The sequence below is a fragment of the Spea bombifrons genome, chromosome 2 (assembly GCF_027358695.1).
Source record: "Spea bombifrons isolate aSpeBom1 chromosome 2, aSpeBom1.2.pri, whole genome shotgun sequence".
NCBI classification, from domain to species: domain Eukaryota; kingdom Metazoa; phylum Chordata; class Amphibia; order Anura; family Pelobatidae; genus Spea; species Spea bombifrons.
The window spans coordinates 3023298-3045419 of record NC_071088.1 but is presented as its reverse complement, the minus strand read 5'-3'; the positions used below and the strand labels follow the sequence as shown (position 1 = coordinate 3045419).

General features: G+C 48.5%; 1 protein-coding gene across 1 annotated transcript in view; it reads right to left on the bottom strand.

The window, feature by feature from the left end:
- SIDT1 (SID1 transmembrane family member 1) overlaps positions 1–21572 on the bottom strand; it is a 33103-nt gene extending 11531 nt beyond the window's left edge. The window contains exons 1-8 of the mRNA XM_053455296.1: positions 21286–21572; positions 3848–3969; positions 3403–3573; positions 3218–3263; positions 2731–2832; positions 1898–1981; positions 1455–1548; positions 952–1023 (exon numbers count right to left, since the gene is read on the bottom strand). Coding sequence (XP_053311271.1) covers positions 952–1023; positions 1455–1548; positions 1898–1981; positions 2731–2832; positions 3218–3263; positions 3403–3573; positions 3848–3969; positions 21286–21474 — 880 coding nt within the window. The 5' untranslated portion in view covers positions 21475–21572. The remainder of the gene's footprint in view (positions 1–951; positions 1024–1454; positions 1549–1897; positions 1982–2730; positions 2833–3217; positions 3264–3402; positions 3574–3847; positions 3970–21285) is intronic.
- Between the last annotated feature and the right edge of the window lie 550 nt (positions 21573–22122).

The window sequence follows — 22122 nt, the reverse complement described above, 5'->3', positions numbered from 1 at the left end:
AATAACACCCCAGAGTCTGAGATACAGCACCCAGCGCTATATACAGTAATAATATACCCCCCAGCGCTATATACAGTAATAATATACCCCCCAGCGCTATATACAGTAATATACCCCCCCGGTGCTATATACAGTAATATACCTCCCGCGCTATATACAGTAATAATATACCCCCCAGCGCTATATACAGTAATATACCCGCCCCGGTGCTATATACAGTAATATACCCCCCCAGTGCTATATACAGTAATAATATACCCCCCAGCGCTATATACAGTAATATCCCCGCCCCGGTGCTATATACAGTAATATACCCCCCCAGTGCTATATACAGTAATATACCTCCCCCCAGTGCTATATACAGTACTATAACCCCCCAGCGCTATATACAGTAATAATATACCCCCCAGCGCTGTATACAGTAATATAACCCCCCCGGTGCTATATACAGTAATATACCTCCCCCCGCGCTATATACAGTAATGTACCTCCCCCCGGTGCTATATACAGTAATATACCCCCTCGCGCTATATACAGTAATATACCCTCCCGGTGCTATATACAGTAATATACCCCCCCAGTGCTGTATACAGTAATATAACCCCCCCAGCGCTGTATACAGTAATAACCCCCAGCGCTGTATACAGTAATATAACCCCCCCCAGTGCTGTATACAGTAATATAACCCCCCCGGTGCTATATACAGTAATATAACCCCCCAGCGCTGTATACAGTAATATAACCCCCCCCCCAGTGCTGTATACAGTAATATAACCCCCCCGGTGCTATATACAGTAATACCCCCCCCCAGCGCTGTATACAGTCCCTGTAAACGTAGAGTTATGGGATTCGATGATCTGTTTCTAATCTCGATGAATTCCCCGTTCTGACTTCCGGTTATAAACGCTTCCCGTTGTTTTGTTTTTTTTAACCCCGCGCTGCTCAACTTACTATTAATAGAGGGGCTGACAGTCACCTCGATGTCCTTATTGCGTTTCAAGTTCCAGGTGCGATTCCCAGACCCTGCGGGGGAAAAGTCTGTTAATGAACTCGGCACTTCACAGCGCATCACCCGCTACACAGCACCGGTCAAAAGTTTGGGGTCACTTAGAAATGTCTTTGGTTTTGAAAGAAAAGCAGATTTCCCCTTTGTTATATTTATTAAGGTGATTATAACCCTCGGCCTCACTTTCTGAAATGCCCCTCGTTCTGTATATATTTTGAGTTAAAGGACTTATAGCAGATACAACTCACCTTGCACAATATGACATCGTGACAGAAGTAGGGGGCCACAACATCCCCCATCTCAGAGATTTGCCCCCTGGGTGCACAGGAGGTTATTTATGGGGCATTTCTTGCCAAGGATCAAAACAAGGAGCCAACATCAACAGATTCTTAAAAAAAAACCACCTTGCAGTTCCCCGCGCGTCCAGCAGGTGGCACCCAGGTCTTACCCAGAGTGGATACAGGGACTGACCCCCCGCAGGTGTAGTCTTCGGGTTTGATGACGAATACGACGTAAAACCGTCCGCTGGGGAAATCCTTCCTCTGATGGAGTAAAACATTTACAGATTAAAAAAATACACCTCGTGCCCCGGAAACACAAATAAAGCTATTTATTCACAGGGAAAAACATTTTTTTTTTAGGTATTTCTTTAACGATTGGGTCCCAATCACCCGCAGTCCCTCACAGTGAGGTCTGAGGACAGGGGGCACGCGGGGTAATTACCCTCCCGGTGGGTAAAGTTCTCCCAGGGCCCACCCATGTCTTTTAGGAGACATGCCCCAGTCTACTGAGCCCCGATACTGTTACCCCGGGGGATCCCAGCAGATACCCCTCGCAGTGCGGCCCCTGGGACCCCTCACAGTGTGGCCCCTGGGACCCCATGGCACTCACCCGGATGGTAATGGCCGCTTTCTTTGTCATAGACTGATAGACGCCGTTGAATTCCACGTTATGATCCAAGTCGTACACGGGGCACTGGGCGGGCGAGAGGGGTGAGAGATGAGGGGTTTTACCCCTTTTGTTACACACTAACAGTCACACAAACACTAACACACACACACTAACACACACACTAACACATACACTAACAGTCACACAAACGGTAAAATACTCCTATACACAAACTAACAGTCACACAAACACTAACATACTCCTACACACTTACACACTAACACACTTCTACACACATACACTAACACACTTCTACACACACACTAATACACTTCTACACACATACACTAACACACTTCTACACACATACACTAACACACTTGCGCACACAAACTAACACACCCCTACACATACATGCTAAGATACTTTCACACACAGTGACATACTCCTACACACACATATATACTAACACAATCCTGTGCACACGCTAACCCACTCACACATTAACATACCCCTACACACACACACTAACATATTTACACCCCCCCCCCCCCCGCCTTTGCTAACCCTCCCTTGGCTCGCCTTGGTCCTCCCACGCTGCCTCACTGAGTCCAAGCATCCCAGCACTCAGACTCAGTGGCCACCGGCCTAGCATGGGGGGCGGGGTGCGGTGCTGGCATTGGGAGCCCCCACTTGACGGGGATTCTCTGAAATGCAGGGGCCTCCATTACTCCAGTGGGGCCAGTAATGTCCCTTATCAGCCCCCTTACACCGGCTGCACCCTCTGTTATTCTGCCCCACTCACTCCATACGGGTCTCTGCTTAAAACTCACCATGATGTCCTGCACAGATACCACGGCGCAGGGGTACGTGTCTGCGGACTTCACCTTAATAATCACCGAATCCACCCCCTCCGGGAAGCTGTACAGAAAGTACTAGAAGAACAGAGACGGAGCGTTACCTCCAATGCCAAAGAAAGAGAGAGACGGACGGAACGGCGGACAGAACCGCGGACAGAGCGGCAGACAGAGCGGCGGACAGAACGGCGGACAGAGCGGCGGACAGAGCTGCAGACAGAACGGCGGACGGGATCTGGGTCGAAAAGCCACGGAATTAGGGTTTTCTGTATTATTATTATTATTCTTTATTTATTGGGCGCCAACATATTCCGTGGCGCTGTACAACTTAAATATGGGAGATTAACAAAGACATAACAGAGATACAGCAGGAGCGGAGGGCCCGGCCCGTAGTCTAATGGTGATTTTATACAAAGATTCTGGCAGGAATGGCGGGCTCCTGGGGGCCCCGCGCGTGACTTACCTGCGGCTGGGACGGGGAGGCGCTGAAATTAAACGGCTTGTTCGTCCTAAAAACAGAACACAACATGAAGCCATTACACAGTGAAGACATGGAACAGCCTCCCAGCAGAGGTGGTAGAGGCTAATACAGTGGGATAGGCATATGCCCCCCCCCAAGAGGACCCTGCCTGCCCCAGGCACACTTACTGGAGCTCAAAGTTGAGGAGTCGGGTGACTACGAGCTCGTAGCGCACGCTAGACGGCGACAGGGAGGCGATGTCTATGTATATTAACTGCTCTAGGGGCAGCGTTTGCCCCTCGGAGTCGGTGGGGCAGAGGGTCCGGCTCACGTCCTGGTACGTGTACGTCCTCTGGTAGCTGCAAACACAAAAGTATTGCGGGGGTTACGGCTGTCAAATCCATCTGAAGAAGAGACCTCCGAGGTCCTGAAAACTTACGGAACATTTTCTACGTTCAAACTACATCCAGATTGATTCGCTGAGGGGGCCGCGGTCGGCAGAACCCGAGAGCCACATCACGTCCCCCCAGCCAAGCCATCTGCCCCCATAATGTGCCCACTGAAATCTGGACAGATTCTGCCGAGGGAAGCGGAGCGGATCCAGTACGGGGGTAATGTCACGCGGCTACTCACATGCCTCTGAAGACCAGGGGGACCTGCCAGGACAGGACGCTCTTCTGCTGACGGACCACGAACAGGACGGGGAACTGCAGGTTGTCGGAATTCGCCGTCACATAAACGCGAAGGGCGTCCACCTGAGGAGAGGAGGAGAGGCGGGGGGTCACACTCAGGAGGAGAGGAGGCGGGTCACACTCAGGAGGAGAGGAGGCGGGTCACACTCAGGAGGAGAGGCGGCGGGTCACACTCAGGAGGAGAGGCGGCGGGTCACACTCAGGAGGAGCGGGGGCGGGTCACACTCAGGAGGAGAGGAGGCGGGTCACACTCAGGAGGAGAGGCGGCGGGTCACACTCAGGAGGAGCGGGGGCTGGTCACACTCAGGAGGAGAGGAGGCGGGTCACACTCAGGAGGAGAGGAGGCGGGTCACACTCAGGGGGAGCGGCGGCGGGTCACACTCAGGAGGAGAGGCGGGGGGTCACAGGAGGAGCGGCGGCGGGTCACACTCAGGAGGAGAGGCGGCGGGTCACACTAAGGAGGAGCGGTGGCAGGTCACACTCAGGAGGAGCGGCGTCGGGTCACACTCAGTGGGCGTTCGAGACTGAATAATCCTCAGCCCCCACCACAACTCACTTAACCCTTTTGCCCCCCCCTTTGGTTCTTATTGGGTTAACCTTCCCGAGTACATGGGTTTTTTTGCGTGCTGGCTGAGATTTATGAGACTTGTAGTTCCACTATACCTACTGGGACCCCCCCCCATTGATTGATTTCTGCCCCCTCTCCCTGCCACAAATTCACACGAAGGCAGTGGTGGAGGCGCGCGGTAACCTGGCAACCGGCAGCATCCGAGGATGTCTCCGAGAACATCCGAAACGCATCCCTCCTGCGTTGCCATGGCAACCACTTGACCTCTTATTGATGTACGTCTTTGGCAGAGCCGAGCGTTTGAAGTGATGAATATCTACGGGGAGCGCGAAAAAAACAAAGGAAAACCGCGTCCGCTGTATACAGTAATATAACCCCCAGCGCTGTACACAATACTATAACCCCAGCGCTCTATACAGTAATATAACCCCCAGCGCTGTATACAGTAATATAACCCCCCAGCGCTGTATACAGTAATATAACCCCCAGCACTGTATACAGTAATATAACCCCCAGCGCTGTATACAGTAATATAACCCCCCAGCACTGTATACAGTAATATAACCCCCCAGCGCTGTATACAGTAATATAACCCCCCCAGCGCTGTATACAGTAATAACCCCCCCAGCACTGTATACAGTAATATAACCCCCCAGCGCTGTATACAGTAATATAACCCCCAGCGCTGTATACAGTAATATAACCCCCAGCGCTGTATACAGTAATATAACCCCCAGCACTGTATACAGTAATATAACCCCCAGCGCTGTATACAGTAATATAACCCCCAGCGCTGTATACAGTAATATAACCCCCCAGCGCTGTATACAGTAATATAACCCCCAGCGCTGTATACAGTAATATAACCCCCAGCGCTGTATACAGTAATATAACCCCCCAGCGCTGTATACAGTAATATAACCCCCAGCACTGTATACAGTAATCTAACCCCCAGCACTGTATACAGTAATATAACCCCCAGCGCTGTATACAGTAATATAACCCCCAGCGCTGTATACAGTAATATAACCCCAGCACTGTATACAGTAATATAACCCCCAGCGCTGTATACAGTAATATAACCCCCAGCGCTGTATACAGTAATATAACCCCCAGCGCTGTATACAGTAATATAACCCCCAGCGCTGTATACAGTAATAACCCCCCAGCGCTGTATACAGTAATATAACCCCCAGCGCTGTACACAATACTATAACCCCAGCGCTCTATACAGTAATATAACCCCCAGCGCTGTATACAGTAATATAACCCCCCAGCGCTGTATACAGTAATATAACCCCCAGCACTGTATACAGTAATATAACCCCCAGCGCTGTATACAGTAATATAACCCCCCAGCACTGTATACAGTAATATAACCCCCAGCGCTGTATACAGTAATATAACCCCCAGCGCTGTATACAGTAATATAACCCCCCAGCGCTGTATACAGTAATATAACCCCCAGCACTGTATACAGTAATCTAACCCCCAGCACTGTATACAGTAATATAACCCCCAGCGCTGTATACAGTAATATAACCCCCAGCGCTGTATACAGTAATATAACCCCAGCACTGTATACAGTAATATAACCCCCAGCGCTGTACACAATACTATAACCCCAGCGCTGTATACAGTAATATAACCCCCAGCGCTGTATACAGTAATATAACCCCCAGCGCTGTATACAGTAATATAACCCCCAGTGCTGTATACAGTAATATAACCCCCAGCCCTGTATACAGTAATATAACCCCCCAGCGCTGTATACAGTAATATAACCCCCAGCACTGTATACAGTAATATACCCCCAGCGCTGTATACAGTAATATAACCCCCCAGCACTGTATACAGTAATATAACCCCCAGCGCTGTTTACAGTAATATAACCCCCAGCGCTGTATACAGTAATATAACCCCCAGCGCTGTATACAGTAATATAACCCCCCAGCGCTGTTTACAGTAATATAACCCCCAGCGCTGTATACAGTAATATAACCCCCAGCGCTGTATACAGTAATATAACCCCCAGCGCTGTATACAGTAATATAACCCCCAGCGCTGTATACAGTAATATATCCCCCAGCGCTGTATACAATAATATAACCCCCTGCACTGTATACAGTAATATAACCCCCCAGCGCTGTATACAGTAATATAACCCCCAGCGCTCTATACAGTAATATAACCCCCAGCGCTGTATACAGTAATATAACCCCCCAGCGCTGTTTACAGTAATATAACCCCCAGCGCTGTATACAGTAATATAACCCCCAGCACTGTATACAGTAATATAACCCCCCAGCGCTGTATACAGTAATATAACCCCCAGCGCTGTATACAGTAATATAACCCCCAGCGCTGTATATAGTAATATAACCCCCCCAGCGCTGTATACAGTAATATAACCCCCAGCGCTGTTTACAGTAATATAACCCCCAGCGCTGTATACAGTAATATAACCCCCAGCGCTGTATACAGTAATATAACCCCCAGCGCTGTATAATTATAATGAAGTTCGTTCCTCCATAGACTTTCATTAGTCAGAGAGTCCGGCTGGGTGATTAAGACTGAGCCGTTCTATTGTTCCCCACAGGCAGTATGATAAGGAGTCGGGGGGTTTAGTAGATCGGGGATCAGATAACAGAGCGAGAATCATACAAACGGCTGATATGCAGCTGCCTGAAAACTTTATATTATGGGGGGAAAAACTAGAACTAGAAACTGTATTTGTAATCTGCTGCTGGTGATAAACGTGGCGGACGTTCATTTGCTGCAGATAATAAATATTAATATTCGGGAGACGTTTCCGTTTCAATCAATTTTTTGGGAAGGAAACATAAAGTTTGGTTATTAGGAAACTGCAAAGGCATGATGGGGTTTGTGGTCCATGGACTAGCATTTGCTTTATTAATAGGGTACTTTATTAACCGACGTATCGCTTCAAAAGCCGACAAACCGACTCGGGAGCCGAGGAATTCTTTTTACATCTCTGTAACATGACAGCCGCTCAACAGTCGGGTTAAACGTTTTCATTAAAGCATTCTAGAAAAATAAGGTGTGTTAAAAATGTTAACATTCAGGTATTTATTCATTTCACTCTGTTTTATGGAAAGCTTTCTTTTTTTTTTTACAGTTTTATATTATGGGGAGGGTGATAGATTAATTGAATGGCCTTCCAGCAGAGGTGGTAGAGGGTAATACAGTGAGGGGATTAAACATGCATGGGATAGACATACGGCTCCTGAATCTAAGACGAGACCAACCACTGATTAAGGTTTGAGTCTTTACAGCAGGAGAAACGGGAGACTAGACGGGGGCCGGATGGGGCCGATCTGCCGGCGGGTCCTGGGTTTCTATATACACTTTAAGAGTTCTAAAATCTCCTGCCCTTTATTTCATTAACGCTGCCGAGGGGTTAATGAATGGTCAGCTCTGTGGGTTCTCCGGCAGTCGGCCGGCACTTCCCGCGTGTAATGCGGGTCTATCGATCCTCTGCTTTTAGAGGACAATCAGTACTCCAGGGAGAGTTGGCAGCTATGGGTTTGGTAGAGGAAACGGGAGCGTGAATGCGGAATGTGAAATTTCTGAATTGAAAAAAAAACAACTAAATCCTATAAAAAAATACATTTTAAAAAATGTCCAATTTGATTCCTGCACATGGAGAACGCGGATAAATAATAAACTTCTGCCCTTTGTGTTTATTTATATATTATACACGCAGTCACGCTGGGATAGCAAAGAGTCTCCCCCAAACCGGGGCCACAAAGCTGGAGGCCGAGCGTCGGCCGAAATGTCAGGTGTGTCCCCTTTATCACACCATCCAGAGCCGCAACGTCTGTGTATTTACAATGTGATGTCATCAAAGCCTCTGTTGGTGTAATGGGCAGGCGTCCCAATACTTTTGGCCATGCAGCGTATATGATGAGCTTTATTACAAATATGGGGGGTTATATTACTGTATACAGCGCTGGGGGTTATATTACTGTATACAGCACTGGGGGTTATATTACTGTATACAGTGCTGGGGGTTATATTACTGTATACAGCGCTGGGGGTTATATTACTGTATACAGCGCTGGGGGGGTTATATTACTGTATACAGCGCTGGGGGGGTTATATTACTGTATACAGCGCTGGGGGTTATATTACTGTATACAGCGCTGGGGGTTATATTACTGTATACAGCGCTGGGGGGTTATATTACTGTATACAGCGCTGGGGGGTTATATTACTGTATACAGCACTGGGGGTTATATTACTGTATACAGCGCTGGGGGTTATATTACTGTATACAGCGCTGGGGGGTTATATTACTGTATACAGCGCTGGGGGGTTATATTACTGTATACAGCACTGGGGGTTATATTACTGTATACAGCGCTGGGGGTTATATTACTGTATACAGCGCTGGGGGTTACATTACTGTATACAGCGCTGGGGGTTACATTACTGTATACAGCGCTGGTGGTTATATTACTGTATACAGCGCTGGGGGGTTATATTACTGTATACAGCGCTGGGGGTTATATTACTGTATACAGCGCTGGGGGTTATATTACTGTACACAGCGCTGGGGGTTATATTACTGTATACAGCGCTGGGGGTTATATTACTGTATACAGCGCTGGGGGTTATATTACTGTATACAGCGCTGGGGGGTTATATTACTGTATACAGCGCTGGGGGTTATATTACTGTATACAGCACTGGGGGTTATATTACTGTATGCAGCGCTGGGGGTTATATTACTGTATACAGCGCTGGGGGTTATATTACTGTATACAGCGCTGGGGGTTATATTACTGTATACAGCGCTGAGGGTTATATTACTGTATACAGCGCTGGGGGTTATATTACTGTATACAGCGCTGGGGGTGTTATATTACTGTATACAGCGCTGGGGGTTATATTACTGTATACAGTGCTGGGGGTTATATTACTGTATACAGTGCTGGGGGTTATATTACTGTATACAGCGCTGGGGGTTATATTACTGTATACTGCGCTGGGGGGTTATATTACTGTATACTGCGCTGGGGGGTATATTACTGTATACAGTGCGGGGGGTATTACTGTATACAGCACTGGGGGTTATATTACTGTATACAGCGCTGGGGGTTATATTACTGTATACTGCGCTGGGGGGTATATTACTGTATACAGTGCTGGGGTTATATTACTGTATACAGCGCTGGGGGTTATATTACTGTATACAGCGCTGGGGGTGTAATATTACTGTATACAGCGCTGGGGGTTATATTACTGTATACAGCGCTGGGGTTATATTACTGTATACAGTGCTGGGGTTATATTACTGTATACAGCGCTGGGGGTTATATTACTGTATACAGTGCTGGGGGTTATATTCCTGTATACAGTGCTGGGGGTTATATTACTGTATACAGCGCTGGGGGTTATATTACTGTATACAGCGCTGGGGGGTATATTACTGTATACAGCGCTGGGGGTTATATTACTGTATACTGCGCTGGGGGGTATATTACTGTATACAGCGCTGGGGGTTATATTACTGTATACAGCGCTGGGGGTTATATTACTGTATACAGCGCTGGGGGTGTAATATTACTGTATACAGCGCTGGGGGTTATATTACTGTATACAGCGCTGGGGGGTTATATTACTGTATACAGTGCTGGGGGTTATTACTGTATACAGCGCTGGGGGTTATATTACTGTATACAGCGCTGGGGGTTATATTACTGTATACAGCGCTGGGGGTTATATTACTGTATACAGTGCGGGGGGTTATTACTGTATACAGTGCTGGGGGGGTTATATTACTGTATACAGCGCTGGGGGGGTTATATTACTGTATACAGCGCTGGGGATTATATTACTGTATACAGTGCGTGGGGGTTATATTACTGTATACAGCGCTGGGGGTTATATTACTGTATACAGCACTGGGGGTTATATTACTGTATACAGCACTGGGGGTTATATTACTGTATACAGCGCTGGGGGTTATATTACTGTATACAGCGCTGGGGGTTATATTACTGTATACAGCGCTGGGGGGTATATTACTGTATACAGCGCTGGGGGTTATATTACTGTATACTGCGCTGGGTGGTATATTACTGTATACAGCGCTGGGGGTTATATTACTGTATACAGCGCTGGGGGTTATATTACTGTATACAGCGCTGGGGGTGTAATATTACTGTATACAGCGCTGGGGGTTATATTACTGTATACAGCGCTGGGGGTTATATTACTGTATACAGTGCTGGGGGTTATTACTGTATACAGCGCTGGGGGTTATATTACTGTATACAGCGCTGGGGGTTATATTACTGTATACAGCGCTGGGGGTTATATTACTGTATACAGTGCGGGGGGGTTATTACTGTATACAGTGCTGGGGGGTTATATTACTGTATACAGCGCTGGGGGGGTTATATTACTGTATACAGCGCTGGGGGTTATATTACTGTATACAGTGCTGGGGGGTTATATTACTGTATACAGTGCTGGGGGTTATATTACTGTATACAGCACTGGGGGTGTATTACTGTATACAGCACTGGGGGTTATATTACTGTATACAGCACTGGGGGTTATATTACTGTATACAGCGCTGGGGGTTATATTACTGTATACAGTGCTGGGGGTTATATTAATATATACAGCGCTGGGGGTTATATTAATATATACAGCGCTGGGGGGATATTTTTCTTGGACCGTTGAGGTTTCTGGTTCGTTTCCAGGCTCAGCAGCTGCCGTGAAATTTTAATCCGCGTTTAATGTTTTCTGGGACAGGTTTGTGTAAAACAATGTAGCAGATTTTACAGGATTCGGTCTCCTACAGAACTGTTTATTAACGTGACTGCGCAGGCGGGTATTTGGTGGATATTTAGGGGGAATTTGGTGGATATAGAGGGTATTTGGAGGGTTGTGTGGCGGATATTTGGGGGGGTATTTGGCGGATATTTGGGGGTATTTGGAGGGGTGTGTGGCAGATATTTGGGGGGGTATTTGGCGGATATTTGGGGGGTATTTGGCGGATATTTGGGGGGGTATTTGGCGGATATTTGGGGGGTATTTGGAGGGGTGTTTGGCGGATATTTGGGGGGGTAGCTTGGAGGAAGGTAAATGGGATGGAGGTCACCAGGTGACCCAAGTCCTTGGGATTTCGAGTTAGTGCCGAGTGACATTAATGACAGCCCCGGGGCACTGAGCTCTCACACTCCGAGTGGCTGTCTCTTTTTGTTGCGTGACGTGAGCGTCACACCCAGCCGTCCTCTCCCTGCCTCGCAATACCGAACCTTTCCGTGTGAACCCGCAATGCAAACAAGAGGCGTTCCGCACCATCGCAGCCAGCGGAAGGGAACATCGACCTCTCTGGCGGTTAAAGGGTTAACGCGGACCACGGATTAGGTCCAAGTTCCACTACGTGGAATCCCACATAATACGGCCGTAAATCGGGCAGACAGGGCTCGGGATACATCATTTCTGATTAATCCTGTAATTATTAACCCAGGTGGTGGGCTGTTGCCATGGTGACTGCACAGGGACCGTCTGGTAGAACAATGGACACAGGAAGTGTATCCGTCATACAGCGAGGATGTATATATCATATATTTATCATATATGTATATTATGATGGGGTGGGCTGTAAGGAGGGAGCCCTGCAGAGTAATGGTGTAAAGGCTGGGGGTAATTATTACAGGGGGCGCCAGGGGGCAGAACGGGGCTTCGCAGCAACACAAGACTGACTGCAGAGGAGATTTATTAAATCACAATGGCTGCCGACCGTGTGCTGCGCGTCACACCGTGTTTCTGCGAAGATAAATGTGCATATTGGCGGAAATTTAGGCAAACAGAGGCAGGTGTACAGGTACAGGTGTGCTACACGTACACGCTAAATATATGTACACTGCATGCAACATAGATGAGCTACGTGTACAGGTGAACTACAGGTACACTGCAGATACAGGTGAGATACAAATAAACTGCAGATACAGAAGAGTAGAGATATAGGTGATCTGCAGGTACAGGTGAGCTACAGATACAGGTGAGCTACAGATACAGGTGGGCGACAAACTGCAGATACAGAAGAGTACAGATATAGGTGACCTGCAGGTACAGGTTACCCACAGATAAAGGAAGACTAAAAATATAGGTGTGCTACAGATACTGAAGAGGGACAGATACAGGTGAACTACAGGTGAGCTACAAATACATTGCAGGTACAGGTGGGCTACAGACACAGAAGTAATACAGATACAGGTGAGCTACAGATACAGGAATGGAAAAGATACAGGTGAGCTGCAGGTGCGGTAAGATACATTGTAGATACAGGTGAGCTGCAGTTACAGTAGTGTTACAGATACAGGTGCGCTGTGGATACAGGTGAGCTGCAGATACAGGTGAGCTGCAGATACAGTAGTGTTACAGATACAGGTGCGCTGCGGATACAGTAGTGTTACAGATACAGGTGAGCTGCAGATACAGGTGCGCTGCGGATACAGGTGAGGTACAGATACAGGTGCGCTGCAGAGGGCTATGAGTCAGAAAGTACGTAGGTTTATTTCTCCCCGGAGCCAGTTTTTCTGGTTATACGGATTCCCGCTGCACACCTACTTCTATCTTTAGGCGTTTATCCGCTGCGTGCTATCCGTGCGATTTTCTGTGTATTCTATATCGATATGAGCTCGGCTAAAATGTATGGATATTTGCCCCCCAATAAAGTATATTTAACCCTTTGGTGAGCTGGCCCTCATTCCCCGGGTTATTATACCTCCGGCTCCGGCTCGATGAATGAGCCACACTGCCCCCCAATGAATACGAAGAGAGCTGGGAACTTGTGCTATACCAGACTGCGGTGAGACGGAGGCAGACGGCGGCGGAGAGTCACATGCTGACAGTTACAGTTAATGATTTAATATTGTGTTTGCGTAATAGCCGCCTCCTCTCCTGTGTTTCCGGCCGAGTTCTCGCTAAACCCCCGTTCACAGACGTGGCTGTGTAATCTTGTGATTGCCGTGTTCAGTGCCGGGTACATCGCGCTCTCTTTGGCCGCCGCCGTCTTTTCCCCTCAAAAATTCATTTTGTTTCTTGGTTTTAATTTGACTTTAAACACGAAACTAAAATGAATTCCACGGAACGTCATTCGCCTGTTTATTGGGTTTACGTGTCACATCCGTGTGCTGTTACGGTGCGAGCGTGTAAGCGTGTGACGTGTGCATTTAGTGTGACCGCGTGATCCTTATCCCCGCGCAGTGACCGTGTGTGATCCTTATCCCTGCGCAGTGACCGTGTGTGTGATCCTTATCCCCGCGCAGTGACCGTGTGTGTGATCCTTATCCCCGCGCAGTGACCGTGTGTGATCCTTATCCCCGCGCAGTGACCGTGTGTGTGATCCTTATCCCTGCGCAGTGACCGTGTGTGATCCTTATCCCTGCGCAGTGACCGTGTGTGTGATCCTTATCCCTGCGCAGTGACCGTGTGTGATCCTTATCCCTGCGCAGTGACCGTGTGTGATCCTTATCCCTGCGCAGTGACCGTGTGTGTGATCCTTATCCCTGCGCAGTGACCGTGTGTGTGATCCTTATCCCCGCGCAGTGACCGTGTGTGTGATCCTTATCCCTGCGCAGTGACTGTGTGTGTGATCCTTATCCCCGCGCAGTGACCGTGTGTGTGATCCTTATCCCTGCAGTGACCGTGTGTGATCCTTATCCCCGCGCAGTGACCGTCTGTGTGATCCTTATCCCCGCGCAGTGACCGTGTGTGTGATCCTTATCCCCGCGCAGTGACCGTGTGTGTGATCCTTATCCCTGCGCAGTGACCGTGTGTGTGATCCTTATCCCCACGCAGTGACCGTGTGTGTGTGATCCTTATCCCCGCGCAGTGACCGTGTGTGTGATCCTTATCCCTGCGCAGTGGAGTAACGTACATGTTTAGCGCTGGTTTGGCATCTTGCTGTCACACGCAGCACATAGAGTAGTAGGAGCAGGGAACGGCTCCCAAACATCACACGAATCCCCAGCAGTTAATGATGCAGAATCCGTGTCTAATCCAGCATTTAAAGCCCCCCCCCCCGCGACCGCACGGCAACAATCCGGGCAATTTTGGGTAATTGCGACTTTGCGGGACACTAATCTGCCTCGGCAGTCCCTGCATGCGAACGCCCAAAGGCTTACGCTCCATTCCTGAGGATTTAAAGAATCAACTTAATTATTGCGGGATTTAAAAAATGTAAATGCCCCAAACGCGGGGGTCGTTCCTCAGCGAGTTACCCCGGCGAGGATGTGACGGAGATTAAGGATCCACAACCAAGTCGAGTTCAACCTTTCAAAGATATCCCTAATTTCATCGGTCCAGACGTAGGCAACCCCCCCCTAAAAAATAATTCTTGGTGACCGTCGGGGGTCGTAACTGCTGCCACTGTAGGGGTCCCGGTGACCATGGCGATCACTTGTCTGCCCCTTTAAACCCGCTAGGTGTGGGTAATACCCTCAGCTAGCTGCCCGGAGCGTGCAAAGATCATCCAATCTATCTGTCTGATCCAACGAGCAGGACAGGACCGTCTAACACTAGAACAGAAGAAGATTTTACTTTACTGAGAGGGTGGTGGATAAGTGGAACAGCCTCCCAGCAGAGGTGGCAGAGGGTAATACAGTGAGGGGATTAAACATGCATGGGGTAGACAAACGGCTCCTGAATCTAAGACGAGACCAACGACTGATTAAGGTTTGAGTCTTTACAGCAGGAGAAACGGGCGACTAGACGGGGGCCGGATGGGGCCGATCTGCCGGTGGGTTCTGGGTTTCTGCCCCTTCTCTTTCTGCTGTTAATTGTTTAGAAATCCCGGTTACTTCCTCCGTCGTTATTTCACTAATTGTGGGAAGGAACAGGCTGGAAAGGGTAAACATGCGCATCCGGGGGTCTGCATCCTGCTCTCGCCAATTACTATGTTTTTTCTCCCCAGGGGGTGTAATGGTTCCGCAGGGAGCTGGTAACCAGTGGGTATCCACCGGGGGCCAAACACTGGTTCCCCAGAAGCTGAGCCTCGGGGTACTAGGCTTTGCTTGCGTTCTAGGTTAGGATGTTTGAGATCCAGACGGGTTTGGGTTTTTTTTTTGTTAAATTTGATCTTTATTATTTTGATAAATTTTTCTTGAATGCAAATTTTAGTATTTTCACAAATGTATATTTTTGGTTTAATGCAATATTTTTTAAATTATTTTCATTTTTTTTTGTCGAATGCAATTATTATTTTCATAAATGAATAATTTTTATATATATTTTAATTTATATTAAACACCTGCCCTGCAGAGCGTCTCACACGGAGTCCCGCATTGCCCACACTGCTTTAGGGGCCCCCAATAACCCACCATGTTTTAACATGAGGGCCCGGCGCACGCTCACTTGGTGTATGAGAGTTTCTTCACCTGTGCCAAAGTTTCTTCACCTGTGCCAAAGCCTGGCAGGACCTCCATTAGGAGACCTTTTTTTTAATCCCAGTTGGCCCGTTTAGTAACGGATCGTTTCATTGGCCGGAGCCGTGTAAATCCTGATTGGCCTTTTGGCAAAGCGTTATCGGCGGGGAGCGCGGCCAGAACGCGGCTCTTATAATGTGCAGCGAAAGCCGCCTCCTCCAGCTCTCCGCCAAAACCTCGTTATTCCAACACAAAAGCCTCTAATCTCTGCTATCTTCCCCCTTAGTCCTCCCCGGTAATCAGTAAAATGTCTTATCTGCTTACTCTGCTGCCTCAATGGAAATTTCTGCCTTATCTGTCATTCAGAAATTCTATTTACCCTCACACGTGGCATTTAGAAGCAGCCATCTGGAGCCTCTTAACTCTTTAAATGCCAAAGATATATATTTTGACATTACATTTCTCTTGCCCAGCGGCGGGGTTCTATTATTTAGCGCTAACATATTCCGCGGCGCTGTACAATTTAAAACTGATTTGCTTAACGAATACATAAAGATGCATTTACGCAGCAGAAACAGCGGGCACTGAGGGCCCATGAGCTTACAATCTACAACATTCCTGGGGAAGAATGCTGGGCTCCTGAGCTTACAATCTAATCTGTATCGTGGGTAAATTCACATGATACGTTACACATTATTTTCCGGCTCGCTGGCGGTTTTGCGGGGCGAGATCGATTTATTCGGTGTCTCTGAACAGGTAAAAAGTCACCGAGCAGACAGATCGCTTCATTTACCAAGCATGGCCCTCTGACAAAAGCCGCGGCATCTGTATATATATATATACGGTATGCTAGTGGATAAGAGTCTGTACAGCGCTATGGAATATGATGGCGCTATGTAAAACAATCAAAGTAATAATAGTATTAAATGCATATAAAATATTACGATGGGATTACACTCTATGCAGTACAGACTTCTCACCGGTAAGATAATTGGGGTACGTTTGTCCCAAACTGCTTCCAACAACCAACTCACGATCAGAATTAACAGCTTTTATTGACTTTTACAGAGAATTAAAATAATACAACTAGGGCACAAATCTGGCAAGGTTTATTTTACTAGGAGGGTGGTGGTTAAGTGGAACGGCCTCCCAGCAGAAGTGGTAGAGGGTAATACGGCGAGGGGATTAAACATGCATGGGGTAGACATACGGCTCCTGAATCTGAGACGAGACCAACGACTGATTAAGGTTTGAGTCTTTACAGCAGGAGAAACGAGCGATTAGACGGGGGCCGGATGGGGCCGATCTGACGGCGGGTTCTATGTTAAACTGGGAAAGCCTTACTGACCATGCGTATATAGAAGCAATGTCTAAACCGCTGGGCGGCCAGTAACGCCAAAGGAAGGCTTGTAACCGATGTTTGCGCTGGTTGTTGCCACAGCAGAAGCTCATTACAGCCAATGCAGTCCAGCCAGCGGTGAGAGCGCTTTTACGTTGGCTGATAATGAAGACATTTGTTTGCTTTTGCAGCTAATAATATATCAACAGACACGGTTCTGAAATAGGATTTCAAATATCGGAGCGAAAGTGAAAATAAACGCTGGGGTTAGAAGCCGAGCGCCGATAAATAAATCCAAGCAACTCGTAATGTCTTGTAGGATAGGAGTGAGCGGGGAGCTGGGTTTTATCTTGGCGATTGTATAGAAGCTCTTTAGCTGCGGAACAATCAGTGTGTAACAATCAGTGTGTAACAATGTGTGTGTAACAATCAGTGTGTGTGTGTAACAACGAGCGTGTAACAATGTGTGTGTAACAATCAGTGTGTAACAATGTATGTGTAACAATCAGTGTGTGTGTGTGTGTGTGTAACAATCAGTGTGTGTGTGTGTAACAATCAGTGTGTAACAATGTGTGTGTAACAATCAGTGTGTGTGTGTGTGTAACAATCAGTGTGTGTGTATGTAACAATGTGTGTGTGTAACAATCAGTGTGTGTGTGTGTGTAACAATCAGTGTGTAACAATGATTGTGTAACAATGTATCCATTAGGTCACACAGATACTTTGTGTGTTGCACTGAATCACCGAGTAGCAGGTTTTTTTCTATTGGTCTCCATGTTGTTTATATAGAGGTTGCCATAACGCAGTGGTGTCCAACCTGTGGCCCCCAGCTGCTGCAGGACTACATCTCCCATACTCCTCAGCCAGCCCCTTAGCTGAAAGAGCATTATGGGAGATGTAGTCTTGCAGCAGCTGGAGGGCGGCAGGTTGGACGCCCCTGCCGTACATTTGGGGCTTTGGCAGGGAGTCCAATCGCAAGCCGTGTGTTTTCCATTAACATCAATTATGGTTTCTATGGTGATTGAATTGAGCCCAATATCTGTAGTTAAATTCTGACACAATTGTGTATTCTGCCTACAGAGCGGGGAAGGAGGTGGTCCACGGCTCTGCGGGGGAATGGGGCGACGCGCAACCCTGCGGGGGAAGGAGGAAGGGGTGGGCGACACACGGCTCTGCGGGGGAATGGGGCGACGTGCAACCCTGTGGGGGAAGGAGGAAGGGGTGGGCGACGCACGGCTCTGCGGGGGAATGGGGTGACGCGCAACCCTGCGGGGGAAGGAGGAAGGGGTGGGTGACACACGGCTCTGCGGGGGAATGGGGCGACGTGCAACCCTGTGGGGGAAGGGGTGGGCGACGCATGGCTCTGCGGGGGAATGGGGCGACGTGCAACCCTGCAGGGGAAGGAGGAAGGGGTGGGCGACGCACGGCTCTGCGGGGGAATGGGGCGACGTGCAACCCTGCGGGGGAAGGAGGAAGGGGTGGGCGACACACGGCTCTGCGGGGGAATGGGGCGACGTGCAACCCTGTGGGGGAAGGGGTGGGCGACGCATGGCTCTGCGGGGGAATGGGGCGACGTGCAACCCTGCAGGGGAAGGAGGAAGGGGTGGGCGACGCACGGCTCTGCGGGGGAATGGGGCGACGTGCAACCCTGCGGGGGAAGGAGGAAGGGGTGGGCGACGCACGGCTCTGCGAAGAGCTCAGATCGCTACACACAGATACTACAATACCCACACAATGGGATGTAATTGAACTGTATTTAGCAGATAAGCCCCACTTTGTAATTCTCTTTCCACGGCACATGTGCCACGCGAGGCGATGTCCAACACTCCAGCGCGGAACTGCGGGAATTAACCCCTTGAGTCCAGCGTGAGCTGCTGTCGCTGGGTAACTTAAATCAATTCCAGGAATTGAAAACCTTGGAAAAAAGCTTTTTTCAGCCGCAGGGTCTGTTCATTATTAGAGGGTTTGCTAAAAACATTTACAGGGATTTCTCTCTTCACGGACAGAAGGCCGACGCGGCACGAAGCGCCCCTTACATCCACGGCTCTAAACATTCTGCCCTTTCGGTGGCAGCGGCTCAGCGGGGCAAACTAGCCCTCCGGTTCCTGGGGTAATTAATTCATGCCGGGAAGAGCCATTTAAATATTAACCATTGCTGTGAAGGTTGGATTAGGCAGCCCCGGGGGGGGCACCGTACCTGGCGAGACAAACCAGAGCTATTCATTCGGAGGTCAATGGGGAGATTTAGCAATGTGTTTGACTATTTATTTAACATCAGCAACGGTTTGGGGGGCAATGCCCCTTAGTGCTGATATGTGAACCCCCCCCAGAGGTCAATGCTCTGCAAACCAAGGGTGATCTCTGCTGCTCGGCGGCACATGGATCTATTACTTATTAAAAATAAATCCAAGAAACGGCTCTAATGTTTTATATATTGGATGAATTTGGGGGGCCAGTAAGCAGTTTGATTTAATACAGTCGGGTACATGGGGGTCCGGAGCACGGAGGACATTTCCGCCCCCCATGGACCTAGTGAGTTGCTACCATAACCCTTACTCATTGAGTAAAAAAATAACCTGTATTTGTGAGGTCGGCAACCCTTCGGTAACATAGCTGCGGAATCTCTCAGATTCCGTGTTCAGTCCCTATATACAAAATGTACAGAAGCTCTCTACGTAGTTGGCGCCACGTAGTACAGAATTACGGACAGCTTGAGACACAGATGAGCCTAACCCGTAACAAAACTCCCCTGAAACCCTATGGAATTTTTGAGGGTTGGGGCATTTTTTTGTGTAATAAATTTTTTTTCCGCCCTCTAAATTTTCTTTCAATTAACTGAAGGCAAAGAGCCGCGTAGAGAGCGACGTACCTGCCGACAAACAACACGTATGTTGTATACGTATTTTGTCGTTTGGGTGCAGGGCTCTGCAGGCAGCACGTAGACGCCTTGTGAGTCCGATTCATTTTCCTTCCTTTCTCCCCCGTAAGAGCAGTAAAGATGTGGAATTCACCCCCTCCGGTACTCGCAGGCTCGTCCCCCAAAAATAATCACCATTCCTATCCTATTCCTGCCCCTTCTTTACTAAGGATTTTTCACTTCTGAAACGCTTTGCATATTTTTGTCTTCTTTTGGGTAAGCAGCCATGGGGGGGGTAACCGGTTAAACCGGACGGGCTTCTATCTTTTTTAAGCACTATTACTGCGTTATTATTATTATCGTACTGTGGAACCCGTTCTGAGTAAACCCATTCCACTTTCAGGATATGGAAATGCCCTTAAAACAGAGGCTGGTATAGAGAATCCTTCTTCACACCGACAATCGATGACATCATCATAAACCGGCAAAGCGCAAAACCCGATTCCCTCGTCACACTAATAGCCAGTGACATCATCACGGATGGCGAAAGAGAATAAAAGATTTCCACAGTGACATCATCAAGATTATTTCATCGCAGTGACGGTCGGTGACATCACCAAGATCAGCCAGTGGGAATACAGATTTCCTTTTGAGAGACTGGATACCGACCAGGCAACTGCCTATGGGTGCAATAAAAACCGGCGGGTCCCCAGCGGTAACCCCAGAAGGGAACCCGTAGACAGCTAAACAAAGTAATTGGGGGTTCTACATAAGTGATTCCGGTTTGAAACGTAATCTAATCCCCATAGCAACCAATGAAATGGTCCGGTAAAAAGGAATTATTTCGTTGGTGGCAAGCCCAACAAATTAGGCATTTTCGGTAACACCTGGCAGCCAAAACTTTCCACAATGGACCCCGAGGAGACGTCAGCCCCGGGGATAGTTCACAAGTGACGCTTTGGAAATAAACCAGTGTCGAAATTGTTTACTTGACCTCATCAGTCATTAAAGAAATATCCATGACATCACAACAGACCGGCCAATGAGAGTACAGATCTCGAGACGCCCCTAACAGTGGAAAACTCCATGGCGCCAACCAGAGAGAGCGCCTAAAAACGTGGTCCTCGAGCACCTGGATCGCAGATGATCCATTAACACTTTGTGCGCTATGAAAAAATCACCCCATGATAAGAAAGTGCCTTACCTTGCCCGGCTGGCTGGTGTAATTGAAAGCGTAGACTTCCTCTATATTCCGATCCACATAGCCGGTGTACCTTTTGCCAAATTCGGCCGGTTTGGTGTTTGTTGGTCTGGTGACGGCCTCGGCCAAACGTATTACCGATAACAAGACGATCCAGCGGCCCAGTTTGGGGACGATTGTCGTCGGCATCATCTCCCCGGCGGGTCGGAGCCAGCCACACACAGTGGGTTCTGCTCTCAGTCCGTTGCGGGTTTTGTCCTCATTGATAATCCACGCGGGTAGCGGATCCCACCGGGGTAGCGGATCCCACCGGGTAGCGGATCCCACCGGGTAGCGGATCCCACCGGGGTAGCGGATCCCACCGGGTAGCGGATCCCACCGGGTAGCGGATCACCCGGTTCTGTAACCTCCTCCAGCCAATCCCTTCTGCTCTCAGTACGCAGCTTCACGAACCCAAAAAGAAACAGAAGATTGGCCGAATGAGACACCGACGGCTACAGATCCCCGCAGCGCGATGAGTAATTAGTGAAACAGAGAATACAGAATGAGCCCAAAGCCTCTGGAATCCACATCGCTCCACGCAATGCACGCTTTTTATAAATATTTAAGGCTTAGCCATTAACGCCCCCCCCCGTGCGTCTCATTCATTCCAGGCACAAAAATGCCGTGTCCGTACGTCTGACTGCCGACCAGCCTGTCTGTCTGTCTGCGTGAAAACCCTTACTGTATCTGCGCAGCTAACTTATTGTATCAGCGTTCTAAGAGCTCCGCTGTGTACACCGAGAGCATTCCTTCCATTATTACAGAGTATCCACCGGCTGAATACATGTATACGGAGCG